At 37.6% G+C, this 22,198-nt stretch overlaps 1 protein-coding gene across 1 annotated transcript; it reads right to left on the bottom strand.

Annotated features, from left to right (window-relative positions):
- Positions 1 to 1,900: 1,900 nt before the first annotated feature.
- Positions 1,901 to 22,078, bottom strand: si:dkey-121a11.3 (uncharacterized). The gene is made up of 10 exons (XM_060879611.1): positions 21,649 to 22,078; positions 18,936 to 19,817; positions 17,906 to 17,969; positions 16,748 to 16,888; positions 11,872 to 13,043; positions 10,326 to 10,452; positions 8,841 to 9,057; positions 8,150 to 8,274; positions 5,498 to 5,670; positions 1,901 to 4,742 (listed from the first exon to the last, which is right to left on the bottom strand). The coding sequence occupies exons 2-10, from the start codon at positions 19,780 to 19,782 to the stop codon at positions 4,549 to 4,551; spliced, it is 3,060 nt and encodes a 1,019-aa protein (XP_060735594.1). The 5' UTR covers positions 19,783 to 19,817; positions 21,649 to 22,078; the 3' UTR covers positions 1,901 to 4,548.
- Between the last annotated feature and the right edge of the window lie 120 nt (positions 22,079 to 22,198).

Here is a 22,198-nt window from a genome sequence, read left to right as displayed (position 1 = left end):
ACTCTGGGAACACACCCACACACACGTGCACACACAGCATTAAACCGTTCCTTTGAGAATAGATACTGCTAGACTGAATTTGTCCAGCGCTTCCAGAAACATATCGTCTGCTACATTCAAACGAATTCTGAGATTTACAGTCACAGGGGATGTGATGCACTTTATTGGAGAAATATGTGCATCCACAAAACAGCACCATTGAATTGCATGTAACTGCTTGTGTTTATAAAGGTGCCTTTTGGACAGTAGATGAAAGAGGAATTGGTACAAACTACATTAGGTAGCGCATAGGTGCAAAATTTATAACGATCCACAAACCACAATCTGATTGTGTTTATTAAGGTGTTCCTGAAACAATGTCTTTAAGTAGTCATGTGGATGTGGTAGCCTAGTGGTTACTGTGCTGGACTACCAATCGGAAGGTTGTGTGTTCGATTCCCACATCTGCCACTGTTGGGCCCCTGAGCAAGGCCCTTAACTCTCAATTGCTCAGTTGTATAAAATGATATTAAAAAAATGTAATGTAACCTCTGGATAAGGTTGGAAATGCTGGAAATGTAGATGTAGTGATAATGTCACAAGCGAAAAAGGGGTCAGGGTCTGGTCAGGGTTGCTGTGAATCCAGACCCGGAGAGCAGAGTGAAAAAAAACTTAAAAACTCAAAGGAAACCCATATTGCTAAGGAAAGAACATGTTGAACTCCGTATAGACAGTAACACTAGCACAGGGTCAAACCAGGGATCCTGGAGGTTTTAGGCAGACATACAACTTTGGTGAAGTTGAAATTATAGGACTGTTACAGTGGTTGTAACAACTGCTAACACTAATCACTCTGCTGGGAAAAGAATACAAGCTGGCTCAATATAATAGTCTGAAAGTCATTCAAATTCATTAATTGTCGAACACTCCTGATTTAGACCTTTCTGATTTTTTCCAAACATTCTTACAGAGTTTAGTAACACTGGAGCAATATAGTAAAATTGTATTTCTGGTTACTTAAAATATCTTTACATTAGTAAAGCAGAACCACAAATTCTTTCCTATGTAGAAAAAAAATGGTCATACTTAAAAATCTCCTTAATTATATATATATTCCACAGCACTGTTTATTTCTAGGTTCATTTTCTAACAGCAGCTCTGACAGTAATTCTCACTCTAAAGCAAATAGATTTATTTGATTTTTGACCAAAAAAAATCCATCTAATGATTGACGTGCATCGATGTACACATTTTTCAGTTTGTTTAGCTTTTTATAAGGAGTCTTCATTGTCAGCATTTCACAGCAGGCAGAGATAAAGCTGTAAAATCATGGGAAAGTCTTCAGGATGTTCTTTTTACAGCACAGGGAAGTGGTGAAATTCTTATATTGATGTATAAGCTACAGATGCAGATCAAAATTCATCAAGGTCACATCACAGATTTATTGCTTTATGCATATTATGGTGTAGTAAAAGCATAAGACTCGCTTATTACACTGTTAATACAATCATATATGAAGAGCCTTTGTGTGCGCAGTGCTCTCTGTTATTAAAACTTTCAATCAAAAGTAGCTTGGACTTATAGAATCAAGGCATCGTGAGATAATAAAGAAATCCAGAATATATGTGCAGTTTCTTGTGTGTGCAGCTGTTTCAATGAGATCCATCATTACCTATTCTCTCTGGAAAGGCAGGAATATTGATCTCTCAGCCCTCCCCCATTCCTGCTGTCCAGACTGGGACACACATCACCAGATTCACCATTTTGTAATTTAAGAAGCTTAGCATTTCCTGTGGATTACACTCAAAATGATGAATATGTAACATTTCTCGCGAGTGAGCGATACACAAAGCAACCTATTATATAAACCTGTACGCGAGCTGCACCTGCAAGACAGTGTTAAACAGAACACGTACATGCATTGTATCCAATTATTTTATTTCATAAGACAGTAAATATAAATACACAAAGGAAAACACAATGAAAGTCATGGTACATGTGTCATAATACTAAAAGAAGCGCCTAAATAATTTACTATGCATTCTGGAGTCAGTATTGCAGCTCTGTTCTAACTTCCTGTTTTCATACTGCAATCAGAACAGTTGTGTTTGTGCACCAGTTCTGAAGTTAAAGTAAGTGATATAATACATTTTTGGTATTTCATTTTTCATTGTGTATGCATTGTGAGAACTGTGCATGTTATCAACAAAGTAAAAATGAAAAGCTAACAACTGTGCACTCAAATTGTTCTTTTGGGACAATGGGAGCCTATATTTTTTGGACTTGTGTACCATTCGTGTTTTTATGGCCCAGGCTATGTGACGTCTTGTTCTGACTAGTCATAGTAACCAGTAATGGTAATAAAAAGTAGTAAACTTTTCCAGGGTTAAGGCAAAAAAATTTTTTTTTAAATAAATCTACAGCAGTGTCTGGGAGGCTTTTCTGCCATGTTCAACTCAGGCCTGTATAATCGAGTCTGGAGAAGAGTCTTTGCAATGGCATGTGCTGCTGATCGGACTCTACTCGAACATGCTACTTGGTTTGGACAGTGATGTGCAACACGTAGTTTCAAAAATGCTTTTTCACACAGCACTGTTGACAGGAATTCACTACAAGGGATTTTATTCAGCTTTAAAGTAACTGACTGCTGGAAGATTTCCTTTAGGATCAGGCACGAATTGGATTAAAAAAAAGTAAAGCACATGCCTCCTCACTTTCTGCAAACTAAAATCGAAGTGCCCATGGCCCATTAAAGCAAAAGAACATGTACAAAAACTTCCCAGAGTAGTTTTGTGCTGTTGACTGAAACCGGCTTCATCTGTCTCTCTGAAATATTTTTAGACTACATTTAGCTACTTTCATTTCAGTCTGCTTCACTGTTTTAATCCACCGCTTAAACACCTACAATGCAAATCCCTAATTTATGGCAAGTTCATTCAGACCTTCACTGCTTTACCAATTCCTGAATTTTAGAACCGAGGAAAAGAAGCATGCTACTATCATGTGAAATCTTTTATACGTAACTGAAACGATATTGACTGAGAAATTGTTTGTTTATCTGAGTATATTATATGTATATTATATATAATATATGTAATATATTATATATATTTTGGCAAATAGTTTCAAGTAAGAAAAGGCAACCCATCACCCTGTAGTATCTCATTGCACAAGACTCATGAGGTTTGATTTTACTTTTTAACCTGGGCATTAATTTATGAAACGTTTCAGAGCAGCAGTGTGGATCTAGAACAAATCTTGATGTCTAAGAGAGATCCTGTTTTCTTTACATTTTTAATGAATAACAGACGGTGAGAAATTTTCTGATTTAGCAATTATACCATAAGATGTCCTTTGCATCTAGTCAGGGATTTGTGAATTAAATTGCACTGCTGAACTAAAAATTCCCTCATGTGAATAGTTTGTCAATTTAAGAATTCAAGAATGTCAATTTAAAATTCCTGGTTCCCAACTTAATCCTCAAGGACACTCTGACATTTTCAAATCAAGCACCTGAGGAAGTGCACACATGACGTGTTCAGTGTTTGATGATATTCAGATCATTTCAGTGCAGTGAATGATGATATTCAAACTCACACACTGTTCTGTTGCGCTACTCAAGAGCCCAATCAGTTCTATTTTCAATGCCTCTGTGTGTGCTAGCTTCACAGTATGTAGCTAACATCAGCCTCATTGCAGGCCCCTTTCTCATCCAAGTGACCATTCAGTCTGTGCTGTGCCAAAGGTTTGTCAGATACAATCCCATAAGAAATCTAAATCTTAGGATATAATAGAAATATGTTATTGAACTTTACCAACACTGAGATCATTAGTAATTGCTGAACTTTTATCTAATACTTGTGCGATTTTACTTTTAATCTGATTTTACCTGAAACACAAGAATGTTTTCTGTGCTGTATGTTTTCTTATCTTTAATGTAATACTTTAATTTATTCAATACTTTATTTTGTAGAGTGACAGGAACTACCAAGCTAGCTTGCTATGTAGCTATTTATGTCTATCAACTCCAAATACAGCCCCATGGTGTAACAGTAGTCAGCTAGCTTTATTTAATACCTTACGTTGATTTGGTGTGGCCATGTTATAATTATTGAGACTGGAATACAGATTTGATTTGATTAATCATAATATTATGGTTTGTCTTTGAGGATAAGATGGAGAACTCCTGAATATTAAAGAACTTACAAAAATCCAAACTCTGTGTTGGAAAGAATAGCAGAAAGAAATGAAATCCACTGAGAGAGAAAAGAAATACCGCACTAGAGATATGTGCAGTAATATTGGAGGAAAAAAATAGTACTTCCTCAAAATGCAGTCAAAAAAGAGTAACGTGACATTATCTGTGTTTTGGTAATGCTAAAAAAAAACTTCCTTTGTCATTTCTAGTAAGTACACAAGCCACAGCCTAGCCACATTATTCATTCAAGCATGATGTCAGCAGTAAAGTTCAAGAGATTAAAGACCAGAGCTGGAACATGGGTGTTTATGATCAAGCCCAGCAGATCAATACGTACACCACATCCTGTTACTGTAACTTAATCTGCAGTGTTAGTGGTGAGGTGGTCGGTGCCGAAGCACACGGATGGACACTGTACTGTTCTGGACCATCAGTTGGGTGACCAAATCCAAACTCAGCCCTGCTACCTTCTCCCCATTCACCTCCAGGATTTCATCACCCACTCCCAGCAGTCCAGCATACAGCTTCTGAGTACTGGTGTCTCCCATGTCCTCCACATACACACCTATACCAACACACACAGTAAGAAATCTCTTGATTTTACATAGTTAAAGACACAAAATATTTCATTTTTGTGGAAAAGTATACAAAAGGGCACATGGTATAACTTAGTGCTATTGCAGCCCTGGGAGAAGATGCAGAGACCTGAAGGGATGGTCTCACATGGATAACTCAAAAGAGCTGAAGAGGTAGGGACAGGTGGTTAGCTCCAGACAACTGTGGCGCTGGGGCTAGGGAATAACACGTACCACTAAAGAATTGGGCCAAGGAGTGGCCAAGGGTATGGGGCCAAGGGGATAGTTTCAGTGAGCTATCAGGGTGTGACCAGTAGATACAGTCACAAGAAAAAATATAAGAACCCCATAGAATAAACTGGTTTTCTGCAATAATTTGCCATAAAATGTGATCCGATTTTCATCTAATTCACAACAATAGACAAACACAATGTCCTAAAACCAATAACATACAAACATTTCAAATCTCTTGTGTCTTTATTGAATACACCAATTGAACATTCACAGTGCTGGAGGAAAAAGTAAGTAAACCCTTGGAGTTAATAGCTGGTCGAGCCTACTTTGGCAGCCAGGACTTCAAGTAAGTGCTTTGGTAGATCTGGATCAGAACTGCACAACGTTCTGGAGGAATTTTTGACCATTCTTCTTTACAAAACTTCTTTAGCTCAGACACATTTGTGGCTTATTATTTATAATAACCAGCATATGATGTTTCCAAAGCCAGGGTTTGAGAGATTTCTGTTACCTGAGTCTGGTCTGCCTTTCCCACGGGAGATGAGGAAGCCAAAGGGCCTGTCTGGAGGCCGGTTGAGCTCCAAAAGAAACGTCCCATCAGGAAACGCCTGAGCAATTCTACCCACTGATCGCATAGCACTGGGGCTGCCCACATCCTCTACACTCAGTGCACGCTGGAGACCCCTACACACACACACACACACACACACACACACAGGTTTTTTCTAAATCTCAGTTTCACATCTAAAAATGCATTGTGCCATATTTAACCAGTCAGGAATATGGTCTTTGTGTAAGGTTTTAAAAATCAAAGGCATACAGGAAGATGTTGTTTATAGTTAATAACATAAATATGTCAAGTAGGACTGGAAGTCTAAACCCAGATCCTAAATCTGTATCAGAATGATCGACACGTCCTCAGATTTCTGTTTATTTATCTTCACCCTCCCCCCGTCTCCATCCATTCACCCGTCTCCACTAAAGCCCGAGCTGTTTATAGCGGCCGCCTCTCTGACTGACTCAGAGAAGGTGATGTAACCTGCAGTCTGGCTCATGTAACTCCTTACTCGAATTTCTGCTCTGTCCTTCTTAATTGACCATTGAAACATACACACAAACACACACACACACACACACACACACACACACACACACACACACACACACACACAGACACACAGACACAAACAGACAGACACTTCAGCTACAATGCCACATACACATACGCATGTTTTTCAGATACCACATTACATAAAAGTACTGATTTGAAGTCTATAATATTAGTACATAGAATCACTGTTCTTAAAACCACGTAAGGAAATTTGCACTAAATTCAGTGCCAGTGATACTCCAGGAATACTCCAGTGTTTCTCATTGTTTCCATATTTATTTGAAAAAAATTATAAAGGATGTCTAAGTGCAACTGTTCCATCAAATTCTATCACATTTATTCAGACTTTTTTAAAAAAAAAACACATTTTTATGAACCCTTATTTATCTCCACTTCAAATGCTGATTAATTCATTCTTTCAGAGCTGGAATTACATTTTCACATGTAAATTGGGAACAATTTGTGATTATGAGTTACCAATGTATTTGTGTGAAGATAATTAGATCCAAAAGCAAGCAATAACATTAGTGACAAAGCACTTTGCTTTTCAAATCTTCACTCAAACAAATTGAATAATTTTTCAACAGACATGTTCTATGTCTGCATGTTTGTTAACAGATTACATTTTCAGTGACACAAACACTCTGGCTTGGTCAAAGTAACCTGGCAAAGACCACATCTGCACCACCAGTCTCCGTCTGTTGCACCTTCTGCCTGCCTCGGCAGGTCACATACCCTCCATCTTCTGTCCTCCTCCGTCTGTCACAGCTCCTCATCATTATAATCACGTTCATAGAGAAAATCCCAATCAAATTTGTTATTGCTATCTGATTCAGCCTTTATTTTATTCCAAGAAACACATTTTTCTGATGCAGTAAGCAACTAGCAACTACTTCGTGTATACAGTAATTAAGGGTGTAAAACATTGGTGTATTCCTTTTACCATCAGTGTTCCCTGTGCTGTGTATATCAATTATTATTTTTCATTTAATAAATGTACAATTTTTTACACTTCCAGTTTGTAGACACAAATATGATGTGACTGAGGAGGTAACAAGACTAACCAGTAAGTATTTATGTTTGTCTACTCCGGTTTCAACCATTCTGTATATCTTTAATAATAAAGATTTACTTCCTAAATTAATTTACATAACTGAAGTTCTCCTACGGAAATGACTAAATGAGTGAGCAGGATTCTGTTACTATTCCTGCTTTTCTCCATGAATTATATAGTATTCTGTAAATATATAAATACTAAATAAATAAAAACTAAGAGGACTTCATATAATCAGTCGTTTTCTATTTTGATCATATATTTGACTATATACAAAATGTCTTCTGAGAAGTTTCAGGTTTCATAAGGTAATATTAGTTTTCTATATGCAAATGATAACAGTGATACAACGAAAACCAGAAAATCACCTGGTGACTTCCTGCTAATTACTTGAGCAAACATCAGCTAGTTTCTCCTAAACTGTCAACACTGCCAGTCTATTTATAATGTACTAGATTTCTTATGGACCTTCCTTGTGTCTGAATGTTTAGAGTAGTAGCCTATAAAAGTATGCAATCTGAGGCACAGACAAGAGTGTTAAATATCACTCCCTCCTCTCCTTCTCTGTTTCTATATTTAACTCTCTCTCCCTTGCCATCTCTCTCTCTCTCTCTCTCTCTCTCTCTCTCCCTCTCCCTTGCCATCTCTCTCTCTCTCTCTCTCTCTCTCTCTCTCTCTCTCTGATGCAATCACTTCTGGTGTCTCAGTCAGAGGAAAGTATGTAGGCCGTTGCACAACACACCAGCTGCATGGAGGATTACACACACTGCCAACATGCCATGCTTCACACTCACTTCATTCACAACATTGCGACATTATTAATAGTGTGATTCGCCGATAAGGATAGCAAAAGAAGGACAATTCCAGGAAGAACAAACAGCCTGTGTGGAATGTTTTAAACGTACTTGTGGCTCGAGCCAGACGAATGACGTAATGGGCGTGTACTATAGTGCACTACACCCAGTCTGTGTGTGTGCGCGCGTGCTCCGGTGTTGTACCTGGAGAGGGCGGGGCTACAGGGCTGTTCCCCTGGTGTATATATGTTAGAGCGCTCAGGCTTCCTCTTGGGAGAATGGAGATTCTGCACTGAGGAGGATTTCTTCAGATGAGAGAAGGGAGACACCTGGTGGCCAAATGGAAACATTATTATTATTATTATTATTATTATTATTATTATTATTATTATTATTATTATTATTATTATTATAATTATTATTATTATTATTCATGTAATAATAAGAATTACTATTATTATTACTACTATTACTATTATTATTGTTATGATTATAATTATTATTATTATGATTATTATTATCATCATCATCATTAGTAGTACTAATAGTTAGGGTAGTGTTGCTTGGTGTATTATATTATCATAAAATATAATATTTTAACATAATTAACATAAAACGCTATTACATTACACAAATAGCTTATTTTTACTACCATTGTTTTTATCATTATTATTATTATTATTATTATTATTATTATTATTATTATTATTATTATTTTAAATGCATTAATTACTCTACTATCTAAAAATCTTTTTGGTTATTTTCTTTATTATCTATTAGCTAAACAAAAAATATTAAATATCAATATTAAAAATATTTAAAAAAAAGATCACAGCAGCCTGGACTGTGAGGATGCAGGTAATGTTATGACCAGAGCTGAGCGAAGAGGACAAACCAGGCGGAGGTTCTGGAGAGATGGTGCTTTCTTTAGTGGGTGGCCAGAGGATTCTGAAGAGTTTGTTCTGGGTTTGAGTGGCGGGCCAAGCTGTTCCATGCTGCTGGAGTGACCCTTACCAAGTCGTCCTTTTGCATTAAGACCCATGGCTGAAAAGAAGCGGCGCAGGGCCTGCTGAGCTTTACCCTCTCTTTGTTCAGCATCCGGGGTCAAGTTTCTGTGACAAAACAGGAAAACAGCAGCTAGTGGTTAGAGGTGTTGTTGAAAGATAAGATGTGTATAAAATAATTTGACATTTATATTACAGATAAAGCTGATTTTCTTTCCACAGTTAAAAGTTTTAATAAGTTTTAATAATTACCAATTATTTAAATTTATTTTTTAAGGAACTGATCACTTGTTAAGTAAGTAAGCCTGTAGATACCAGACTAAAAGACTGTCCTAGCATAAATTCCAAGATATTCCAGATATTTCCTTTATTAGGAATATCTGCAAATATCTAATCAGCCAATCATGTGGCAGCAGCACAAATCATAAAATCACACAAATGCAGGTCAAGAGCTTCATTAAATATTTACATCAAACATCAGGATGGGGGAAAATCTCTTAAACTTTAAATGGTAGAGTTGTTGGTACCAGGCAGACTGGTTATTTCATAAAGTGCTGGCCTCCTGGGGTTTTCAGACACAACAGTCTGTACAGTTTTCACAGAATTGTGCTCAAAAGAAATCCTGTGCACAGACAGTCTGCAGGCTTAAGCAGCTTATTGATGAGAAACATCAGAGGAGATTGACCATACTGCTCTGAGCTGACAGAAAGTCTTTGGTAACCTCAAACAATTACTCTTAACAACCATGATGAGGTGAAAAGCATCTGGATGAGCTACAACAGCAGAAGACCACATTAGAAGCTGAGGCTATCATTGGCACAGACTCCTCGAAACCGGACAGTTTTTGTAACCAAAAAATGAAAACATACAAATACAATAATGTAATATTTATGTTTGGATATTAAATTTGAATAGAATTGAATTTAAATTTCCATTTTGCATTTCCATCGAACAGCCCCATTGTCCAAAATCTATGATTTGATCCTGTGGTTGCTGTCTATGTGGAGTTTAACTTGATAATGAATGATAATGGTAACTTGTTGATAATGAATGATAATGGTTATAAACTCTGCTCTTTATTTTTCAATATTGGGTTTGTATGATCCTGTTTTCACCACCAGGGAGCAGTGATGTCATGATCAGAAGCACTTGGCTCATTCTGACCTTTTTTCTGACCTACTTTTCTGTCCAGTCTGGTCCAGCTCTTTGTAGGTTTGTGGCCCAGAAATGAAAAAAAAGGGAGCCAAACAAGTTACAGAATAAAGTAGGATTTTAAAAGTATTGCAAAGTACTGCCATGGTTGTGACCTGTCTGAAAGATCTTTCTGCTATATTCTCTATGAATTTGTCTCTCTATCTCTCTTTTTAATGACTCACACTGAAAGTCTTGGTTTGTCCTCCCTTTGAAGCTCGACCTTGATAGGTCCTTCAACATGTCCATTATTCACAGATGTTTTGGCAGAGCTGACTGCAACCTCCACTCTGATTTGGTCCTGTGGCAAACCTGGGGAAAAGTTTACTAATTAGATTACAGAGGTACCTCATATGAAATCTGCACATTATTATGCACATTGAGTTGAATGTGTGTGTGTGTGTGTGTGTGAGAGAGAGAGAGAGAGAGTGTGTGTGTGTGTGTGTGTGTGTGTCTGTCTGTGTGTGTCTGTCTGTGTCTGTCTGTGTGTGTCTGTGTGTGTGAGTGTGTGTGAGTGTGTGTGAGTGAGTGTGAGTGTGAATGTGAGTGTGAATAGGCTTGGATGAATGCCATGCTGAACATCCCACTGTGCTCAGAGCTCAGAGAGATTAGAGGCCTGTGACTCCACCAATCTGCTGACAACAAAATCCCTGCTCTATCTGAAGCCTGACACAAACACACTCTCGCCATACTGACAATCAACATTCAGTATGTTCAGCATGACAGGATTTACCCCAGTAGTTTACATCAAATTATATCACATCTCTGTCCAGTTCTCAATTCTGATTGGTCAGGAGATGTTGATAAGTTTTCTAACAATACATATGCAAATAGTTCAAACTCCAAGGTTTATAATAATGCATGCATTAATGCAAAACATTATCTTTGTACTGTTTATTAATGCAATACATAATGCAATACAGTATCCTTTTTCTACTGTTAACAGCTTACTAAGGAACTTGTATAGCAGATGCTTCAGACAAACAGATTTTAAATCTCAGTAAAGTGACTGCATTTTGTGTCTTGTTAAATTAAGAACATGAAAAGAGAATGGCTACTGAGGGAAAGACTGATAACTGGAAATAATTGTTTTTTGGAATTTCCACAACATTCAATATAATTGAGTATTCGAAAATAATCAACTTTGGGGTGGTACCAGTATCTCTGCTGTGTCAGTAATTTATTTTGTTATAACAGCTCAGCCTGCTGTGTTTTATTCTGTACATAATGAACAATAAAAATGATGGCAGCAACAGTGTATGGTTATGCGAATGATTTGCTCTGTTTACTATGTGTGTAGTAAATAAATGCTTTTTTCAACACCTGGCTCACTGACTACATATAAAAATGTCAGATTTTTGTCAGTTAGATTTGTGCTAATTAATCTCACCAATAATCTTTCTCACCCATAAACTTCAAATCCAGAGAGGAATTTAATGCAGACTTCCCAGTCCGATTTTGTACATACTATGACTTACTGTAATATACATCAAAACATTCTTACTGTGCCACTGAAAGCTGTAAAGTGGCAGACATTATGGACAACCAGAACTCTTGTCTTTTAGCCAATTTTGTAGGCGGAGCTGTATTTGTATTTATATTTGAATTCGTTGAAGCAAGTATATCTGTATAATTTAGACATGCCTTTACCAAAAATATTTTGAGTGTCCATGTAGTACAAATTCCAATTAAATAGGGTTGTAATTGTACACTAGTTTATATAGAACTGACCTGCTTGCTGGGAACCATGTAGGTCTGCTGGTATGGTTCTCTGGCCATGTTCACGGTTGCTAACTGCTAGTTCCTTCACCATAAAGTTTTTAGATTTTGTTGTAGTTTTTGGAGGATCAGGGATTCCTTGTTGTTCCCCACCCTTCTGTACAGTGTCTATGTGCATGAGATGATGGTGTTGAGAAGGCATGACTTTCTGGCTGCTGGGACTCTCCAGATTCAGTGCAGATTTTTTGGACTGGAGAGGTGGTGCAATAGGCTGAGGGAGCCTGGGAACTGACTGATCTCCAGGCACGTCTCCTCCGGAGGCCACCAAAGGCACGCAGTCTTTAAAGTTAGCAGGATTCTTACATGTTCTAGCCTCCACCTTTAGCTGTAGAGACTCTAAGGCATATGGGTTTGGGGGTAGAGCTACAGCTCCATTGGACACAGTTGTATTATTGGAAATGCTTGGTGATCCGGATGTTTTCAGCCCATTGGCAGCAGTGGCCTTCGTCTCAGGACTGCCATCCCTCTTACGACTTTTTCTCTTTTGCTTCTGTAGAGTCCCTCTACCATTACCCACACTGCCTGATGCTCTACAGTGTGTGCCGTCACTCTCCACAATGACAGGGCTCGTGGCACCTATGTAAGTCTCTTTAATCTGCTCTATTCGCACCAGGCGGTTAGGCAACGTGGGTGCAACCCAGCATGGTACCATCCTGCCCTCAGTTTCTCCATTAGCAGGTGATTGCTGCTTTTGAAAGCATTGGGGATCTGAAAAATCTCCATCCAGTATTGTTCCACAAGAGTTGCATTGTTGACTCATAGTCTCAGGTCTGTAAATATTAGCATCAGGTAAGTTCTCCTGATCCCTCCTGCTTTTGTATTTGTCCTCAGTTCTCTGGCTGTTGATATATGTCACCAAACTAGGTTTGGCAACCAGCAATCCCTGTGCCCTCTCTCCAGCTCGTCTGCGCTGCCGCTCCAAGTAACGCACTTCAGCATCTTTTTCTGACTCATCTTGAAAACGCACACGTGTCGGAGACTGTCCATGTGTACGATGGCGACGGGAGCCTCCAGTCGAGTCACTGCTGGAGGAGTCACTGAGGTTTCCTGAGCCAACCACCACCCGTTCCGTACCCGCAAGAGGAGCCTGCTGCACAGATGTGCCGACCCAGGAACGTAGCTCCCTGCAAAAACCACACCCATATACTCAAAACATCAATAATCTGCTAAATATAAACATAGATTATATAATTTTAAAATTCAGAAAGGATAATATAGATATTCTTGATATTGAATTATTGGTGTCTGTGTAGCCATCACTTTTGGGAAGCATGATGGATGCTTTTATGGGAAAGTAGTCCCCAAGGTTTTGGTGACAGGTTGTTTCATGACATGAATCAGGCTAATGGTGGTTTGTTTCATACCAGAGCAATTATTTATTCATTTATGGCATTTGGCAGATGCCTTTATCAAAATCAACTTACACTTATACAACTGAGCAGTTGAGGGCCTTACTTAAGGAGCTGGGATTTGAAACCATATCCTACCAAGCAGTAGACCAATGTTTTAACTGCTAAGCTTCTACTGCCCTAATTGTTAAAATAATGAATGTTTATACATTTACAACTGCATTTTATGGAAGCTTGTTTCTGCCTCGTTATAAAAAATAATAAGAGATAATTGTGAGTTTATATCTCAGAATTTTAACTTTATATCTGAGAATTCTGACTTTATTTCTCAGAATTTTGACTTTATATCTGAGAATTCTGACTTTTTTCCTTGCAAATCTTCTCCGGACTCTTGAAAGAACGTTACAGAGGAATCAGTTGTGTCGTAGAGCCAACAAACAAGATAATGCAGAAGTGGCATATTTTATACACCAACAGATACAAGAATTGCAAGGAAAAAAGTCAGAATTCTGAGCTTTAAAGCCACAATTATCTTTTATTACTTTTTAAAATGAGGCAGAAACAAGCTTCCATAACATTTAATGGTGTTAAACATTGCTATCAGATAGGGATGAACCACTCCTCCTTTTGCTGAGAAATTAAATAATGTAGTTAAAATACAATATGATAACATTTTATGATGACGGTGATAAAACAACATGCAATTATGATTTAAAAATTTTATAATTAAACAAAAAACTGTAAATAAGCTGTTGAACACTTGATCAAACAAACATAAGAAGAAAAAACAGACCACATGCTAAAGTTACTGGAGATTTCCAACTTTGAGACACTGATTCAAGGCTAAATTCCTCTGGAATTCCTCCCTCTGTTTTGACTAAAACACCACAACATTCCCTGCATACTTCATATTAATATTTCATAATAATGCTCTCTCGCTGCATAACAAAATACTGAGCCACTATTTCTACCATTTCTGTTCACTAGCGTCTGCAAATATGATTGCAAGCCAGCATTAACACTTTAGCATTATTGTAATCAACAGAGCAAGAACTGAGAGAAAACATTTAGCAGGTACATGATTGCCATCTCAGGAGGCACAGTATCCTTAGCAATATTAATTTATTATTATTTAAGAAATGTTGTCTATTATTCTTCCAAGTGTCATGTAAAGCTATCATACAACTGCTATAAACTGAGAAGGTTAGCTACCTCCATGACACATAATGCTAGCCAATCATGCCTTTTATGAACTCTTCTCTCCTCCACAAGCATGACACACCCATGACTGGCAGTATTACTAACAGGGGAGAGAGTAATGCCGTCCCTTACACCCAGAGAATATGGCAAATTATTTGCTCCCTTGGCTCACTGACATGGATGGTTGTGGTATGGTTGGGATTTGAACTAATGATAGACACCCTATTTAAACCTTATCCACAGCTGGAACTAGGATAACATATTAAAGTAGCAATTAACTGACTATAGGCAATATGTAGAACCCCACATTTATAACAAAAAGAAAAAAAAGTAAAAAAAAAAAAAAAAACATTCAGAAATCACCTGTTTTGAATGCTGCCACAAAAAGGGGGATTTTCTTAACAAGCACAGAGTAGCTGTTAAAATTATCCAAAGCGTGTTTGTGTATGTGTGTATGGGGGCGTATTGAATACGGCCCTGGATGATAATAGATGAAGATCAGAGACGTTGGCCTTGTGTAATTATTGTATAATTCAACATGCTTTATGTAACTCATCTGTCAGGAACACAAGTGAGTGTGTGTCTTTAAAAAGGTTTAGGCATTGTCTTCCCTGTATAGTAGCATAATTTAATTTATACTTATCACTAAAAGGCTGCTGATCTGCATCTAGTACAGTTGTATTGTTTCTATACACAACAATATACTGTAAAATTAACATACTGTAAAACATATAGACTACATAATGGATTTATTAAACAAAGATTGCAGTAATTGCCTGATGTATGATCACACCTTTTGATATTATCACGATATAGCACAGAGACAATATCACAAAACTCACAAAGCACAAACAATAAGTGAACACAATTATGGGATTGCTTTTTCTGCAAACGAATGTTTCATGATATTAGGACCAAATAAAGAAAGTTTTCTACCAGACAGAGCTGTACAGTACAACGTGGTAGCAAAACTATGATCCTATATTTTGTCTTGTATTGTTTTGTATTGTTTACTGAGGATGGATACCCTTGTTACCAGGGAACAAAAACTACTGATAGAAGATGTAGGAGGAGCTAGAACAAGTATGGCCAGTGATTGGTCACTGAGCTAACTAGTTAAATACACTAGACACACTTTGCTGCTGGACCAAACATCATGAGTTAGTTAGTTGCATGCGTTAGTTGCATCTGGGAACATTTCAACTGAGTGTAATAACACACTTGGCAAGTTCTTTCTGCTTGGTTGATTTAGGTCTTTACACATTAAATCAAAATGCAAAGGACGCAAATTAATGTAAGTTAAATACAGGTTCATTCAAGTATTTACAATCTTGCTTTTCGTTGTTAGCAGTGAGCTGACTAGCATATATGAGCCTTTTTTTTTTTTTTTTTTAAAGATTTTTCTTCCAGTGTAATTTATTAAAAAAATTTCTGATCTGACTCACTGAAAAGCGCCATCACTTGTTGTCACTATTAAGATCAGTTTTGTGTGGGGGAAGATGTCAACACCTCACAACATCCTATCAAGGAAATAGGAATATGTTCAAGTGGCCACATAACGATATTGTTCATGGTTATTATCACAATATGTTGTATAATATCTAATATCAAAATTACACTATATCTGGCATTGACCAGAGGCAGAGCCTTACTTTTCTACGCTATGCTGTCCAAAGAGGTTCGTTCTTGCCTTGGGCTTGTTCAATAGGGGCTCTTTTCAAATACCAATACATTTTTTGTTATTGTACAATGAGATGCAGTACAGTTCCCCATCAAACTATGTATATTAAATATATTAAATAAGAAGAAACTATTTAATGATGATATTACTGTAAATAGAATGGAGATTATGCAAAAAAATTCACTGACAAATATATATTTGTGCATACATACAAGATATATTTATATATGTGAATCTTCTTCATGACAGTGAGTTATTAAAAGTGATGAATAAAATATAAATAAAATGGAATTGAATGGGGGGGGGGGTGATTGCGGGGACCTGTTGCTGCTGAAAAGGACTAGACTGCTTCATCCAATCCACATCCCTCATACATCTATCCACAGCAAATAAAACACACAATTTTCAACCTTTCACAATTGAAACAAAATGTTACAATACCAATTATGGCCATAGTTTGACCTATTTTAATTATGCACTCCCTGTCTATCAACACTTAAGCTCCTCTGGTTGACATCCCCCACCACTTCAAATCACAATATTCTACAAAGGAGAGAGAATAAGAGCTAGACAGAGAAAAAAATGAGAGTGCACTCACGGCTTGTCCCTCTGGACGGGTAGGATGGTGTGGTCGGCTTTGAGTGGGTTCGAGCGGGCTTTCATGCGAGCACGCTCCAGCAGTTGTTTGGCCTGTTTATGGCGAGGACTGAGCGGCAACTCGGCTCCCGAGACAAAGGGCCTGTAGTCCAATCACACACACACACACACACACACACACACACAGACGTCAGCTACTACAGCAGGCACACTCATACACTGCAGGATTATGTGAAGCAGCACGTCAACACTAATTAGCCTGATGGGACTCAATGTGTGTTTGTGTGCGGGTGGGCGGGTAAGAGAACATATCTGCTAATATGAGTAGATTGGATTATGATTGGATTGGATAATCATGACAACATGTTTCTGTTAAACAAAACAAGCTAAATGCTAACATAAACTACATGTTACTCTCTGATCCAGATGTTGAGCACTTTTTTAGTACTGCAGTGCTGCTGAACTCTCAGATCTGATTGGTCATAAGGTGTTGAAGAGTTATCTATAACAGAATGACTGTTATGGCAGTACAGGCTAAACGTCTTGTAAAGAGGACAATGAAGTAATTTAAACCTAGCAGTAAAGATTTCTTTACATTTATGTCAGGTGTCTCCAGTGTCAGAGGTAACAGAAATTTTACAGTAACAATCATTATTTAGTAAAATAATCTTAGTTATTTGTCTGTAACTGTCAATAGATAAAAGGTATGATGTGCCATTCTTTAATTTATTAAAGGACCAAGTCACTCATAGGATATATGAACAGCTCTATGAAAATAATCAGTTCTTTTCCTGTAAGAGTATGATGTGCTATGTTTTATTCCTTACATAATGATTATGGTTTTATATTTTTTAGATAAAATCAGAATGTTTAATTTGAATATGAAATTGCAATTTATATTTATTTCATTTAGTGGAGAAATGTGGCTCTGTAAAAACAGAACCATATTTAATTTAGTCTCCTTTTAATTTTTTTCCCCCTTCAGATTACTATTAGTAGTTATCATTGGGAGGTGATAAGAATACTGATTACGATTTTAATGTAGATGTATATGCTGATATAGATGCTACAACAAACTGAAAGCATCAGCCAAAAGTAGATAAAGTAATTCTGTTAGGCCATTAAAAAAAAACAACAATATTGTGTGTTTTTAGGTCACCTCTGACTTTGTTCACTGTCTTGAAGAGAAATGCCAGAATCCCAGTCACTGTCATTCAGCCCACCTGTACAGACACACAATCTATCATTTTATTTGTGAATTTCACTGTAAACAGTGTACATATAATAATTTACATAATTGCTACTGTATATCCACCCAAATCACACAACTAACACACTGACACCAGGAAAGAAGAAGTAGAAACAAGGTAACACCCTGTGTGTTGTTAAAATATTGAATTGCAAAAGTGCAAACTGTGAAAATGTCTAAAACTTACTAAAATCTTCGGCTGTAATAGTGGTCCACTCTACAATTGGTTCTGATTGGTCAGAAGGTAATTCAGTGCTGTTAAGCTGTTATCACCTGACAGTTTTATATTGCTATTAATGTTAATGTAACAGCTGAAAGTACTTTAAATTGATTAATAAATGTGTTGTTATCCAGGCAATAAAAATGTCCAATCGTTGGTGAAGCTTTCTGTAAGGAGGCCTTTCTTTAACATATAAGTAAGGAGTCTCCAGTTTCAGCAACAGTAACACAGTAAGTTTGAAACAGTTTGAAGTTTTTCTGTACAGGAAAGGTTTCAATACAAAACCTCCTGGTAACATGACTTGAACAGTGGTGGCTCAGTGGTTAAGGCTCTGGGTTACTCTTCAAGTCCAGCATTGGCAAGCTGCAACCGTTTGGCCCTTAATTAAGGCCCTTAACCCAGTCTGCTCTAAGGGTGTGCCATGGCTGACACTGTGCCCTGACCACATTCTAAGCTAGGAAATACAAAGAACAGAATTTCACTCTGTTTAATGTGATAAGAAAAGGCTTTATTTTTGAGAGTGAAAAAAGGAAGACTGTGTGGAAATGACATTTAAATAAGTTCAATGTGTTATGATAGTACTGGAAGTTCAGTGTGAAATGAGCGACACAATCATTAGATACCAAACATACCTTGCCTCATTGCAGAATCATTCTTTTGAGATAATATAAAATTCCAAAGATTCTTAATATCTTTTCAGTGAAGACAGATAGGCTCTACCTCTGCTATGTGTATTCTCCATCCTCTGATCATTTATTTTAGCCTGTTGCCCCTCGCTGCTCTTCCTTTGCGCTTTCTGTAGCATCTGTCTGAGAATGGTTCGGTTTATCTCCACTCTCTCTGCAAGTGAAAGAGAACTTCCATTGCTACAGATGCTCTCTAGACTCTCAGCACGCCACAGTTCACTTCCTGTTGCTACTGCCAGGCCCAGGTCATAGCTGCTGTCTGAATGTTTTATCTCTCCCTGAATGCTGGAATCTGTTCTCAGAGCCATGTGACCAGGCATGACCCCAAATTTAGATTGCTCTCTTCCAGAAACATCACCTCCATTTGATAGCAATGGCTCTTGCTTGGCAAGATCCTCATGTGGAGTCCATGGTTTATCTTTTTTGGCATTGCAGATGTCGTCTGTGAGGTTCTCCAGAAATACAGATTCACCATGTCCTTTGGACATGACGATACCTTTATTTTCACCAGTGTGGATATCTAAATCCACAGCATGAGCTTCCAAGTCCTCATCACTGCTGCTAAATCCCCAGACTCCTGTATGAGAGTATGCTGACATGTAGAATCCAGGTACCAGTCTCCTGTCTTCTTTCTTTTTAAAATGTTGTTTCCAGATTGCCTTGCGTTCTGAGTGAGCCTTCACCTCGGACTGCAGGACTGAATCTGCAAAGGCATGTTGGTGTAGCTGGGTGTGGGAGCTTAGAGTAGAGGAAATGACTGATGTGAGCACATTGGTGGGCCTCAGTTGAGGTTGGGATTTACATTCCTGGTCTGATCTGACCATCAGATGTGAGTCATTAGCCATAACATTGCTCTCGTCAGGCATAACCATGTCCTCCATGGCCCATTCAAAGGGTCAGGTGAGCATTATAGAGCCTATGGAAACAATAGTAAACAAAGAGTCACTTAATGGTTTCCAGTTTCCAGATTAACAGTTACTATTATATATGAAAAAGCTCAGGAACTTTAATCCTGTAAAGACTTTAAGAGCTTTAAACCCTCTTTTAATCTGGAAAATGTTCAGTGAATTTGCAGAATTTAAAAAAGTTAATATAAATTTATTTTTCTATGCATTATTAATCTATGCATTATTCAAAATGCATAGAACAAAAACAAAATCAAATTTTGAATGTGGACGAAGCTCTCTGTTTACTGGCTAACCTACGTCTCTAACCTCATCTATACCCACAAGATACTGTATGGGTAGTGACTGAAACAGTAAGGTCATGAGTGTGGGCAGCAGAAATGAGGGTCCTTTTCAGGGCTACCTGTCAGTAGGCTGATTCTGCAGTACTGGCAGTACTGATTCTGGTTTGATGGCTGATGTAATGAACATTGACTCCACATTGACTACACTTTTTACTTAAATATAACAATTGAAATACTTCATTGATGCACTTATATATGAATCCATTAAACATTAAACAATATATATGTCCCTAATGCCCTCATGTGCTAAGCATATATAGTAGTTAGCTACATTCTGTGAATTTTTTTAAATCATTCCTAATAAACAATGTTCATCTTAGAGCAGGATATAGCCATTGTCAGCAAAGAAATCTTGATGTCAAGTTTTCTAAGATTCATTGTTGAACAACTGTGAAAAAATAGTGCTAAATAGCACTCCCAAATCACTTTGCCATGCTAACGCAGTAATTAAAAGTGAAAAGATTTATAAACCCATGTTCCTTTTTGCCCTAATTGCTTCCCATCATTGAAATAGTTTAGAAGAAATAGAAAAACACACTCTGAGGAAAGACGTTCATGCATGGCTGTGCTTTTCTAAAGACTAATTTAATTTAATTATTCCCCTCCTAATTAGAGCTCCAAGCATTTGCTCTAGCTTATCTCTTCCGGGACCATCCAGCATCCCATGCTGATGCACCGTACCCATGGGTGTCAGGTCAGACTAAAATCAGTCTACCATGTTTGAGGTGAATTATTCTGTGTGAATAAACTGAGCAACAACCCTAAACTCTATTTGGCTCTATTTGGATGATTCATGTAATGGACAGCCTTATAATTATTAGTGGTGATTAGTTCTGGCAAAAGAAAAAAAAAATCATGAAAGCTTTGTGAGGGGGGCACAGACTGCTCATGTCTGCTCCAATGTATGTACCAAACTCTCAGTATCTTGGAAGCCAAATCTCTGGAACTAATGAGGCTATTTCAAAGGAATCTGTTTAGTTTTTACTCCTTCCACAAGCCTAAACTCTCTTGTCTCTCACAATGTCACTTGGGTATGACAATACCGCTAATGTTTAAGCTCTCAAGTAAAGACTTTCTTTATATGACATTTGACATATAACACTTATTATATGACAAAATTACACTTTTTGCGTTTGTTAAAGCCTGAGAGCCTGAGGTTAATGCCAATGTACTAATCTGTTAATGTGTTGAGAATGACCAGTATGACCAGTCATAGCTAATCTATCTGATTTGTTCTTCTTGACTAATAATAAAACTGACAAAATGCTTTCAGGTAGTTGGATTTAATGTATAATTTAAGCAAGAAAAAAACTGCTACAATTAAAACAGCTAACAATTTAATACAATAGTCATTGATTGAGAGCTGTGGTTATGATGGATAGTGCAAACAGTTTTATTTTAATTCTACCATTCTTTAAATTCAAATAGAATTTTTTTGCAGGTAACTACTGAAGATGTAGTTAGTGGAAAAAAAGGATGGCAGACTTCAGCATCTTACCTCATTCTCTCTGTTGACGTATGAAGCGCATTTTATATTGACGATCATCTGAAAGTCAGTTAACAAACATGCCACAAATTCACATCTAAACAGTAATATCAGTCCAATTTCTGTTTTAAGTCTACGCCTTAAGTTGCTTTTCCCTTCTTGTTCTTTCTGTTTCTGTTTCTCTGCTTTTCTTGTTCAGCCCAGTTCCAGCTGTTCTGGAGGCGGCTCAAGTGAGAAGAAAGTCTTCTCTGAGTTTTCTCTGAACACTCCCACTTCTTAAGAACATGACTTTATCCTTCTGACTGTTCTCCCTTGCTAGCCCTGTCTACGTTCCTCTTCCGTGAGCTACAGTGTGCGTGGGACTGAGACTGTCTCTTAAACATCCACATGTGTTAGGATTCCTGTGTTGCTCAGGAGACAAGCATAACCAGCACTGGAAATGGATAGGCTGGACAACAGGTTTAAGTGGAACAAAACTAACAGGCTATTGGTGAAGTTGCCACCAAGGTCAGCCCCTTGTAGGTGGAGCGTAATTCTACCCTTCCAAAGGAGAATAAAAAAG

The sequence above is a fragment of the Tachysurus vachellii genome, chromosome 1 (genome assembly GCF_030014155.1).
Source record: "Tachysurus vachellii isolate PV-2020 chromosome 1, HZAU_Pvac_v1, whole genome shotgun sequence".
Taxonomy (NCBI): domain Eukaryota; kingdom Metazoa; phylum Chordata; class Actinopteri; order Siluriformes; family Bagridae; genus Tachysurus; species Tachysurus vachellii.
This window is presented reverse-complemented; position numbering and strand designations above follow the sequence as displayed.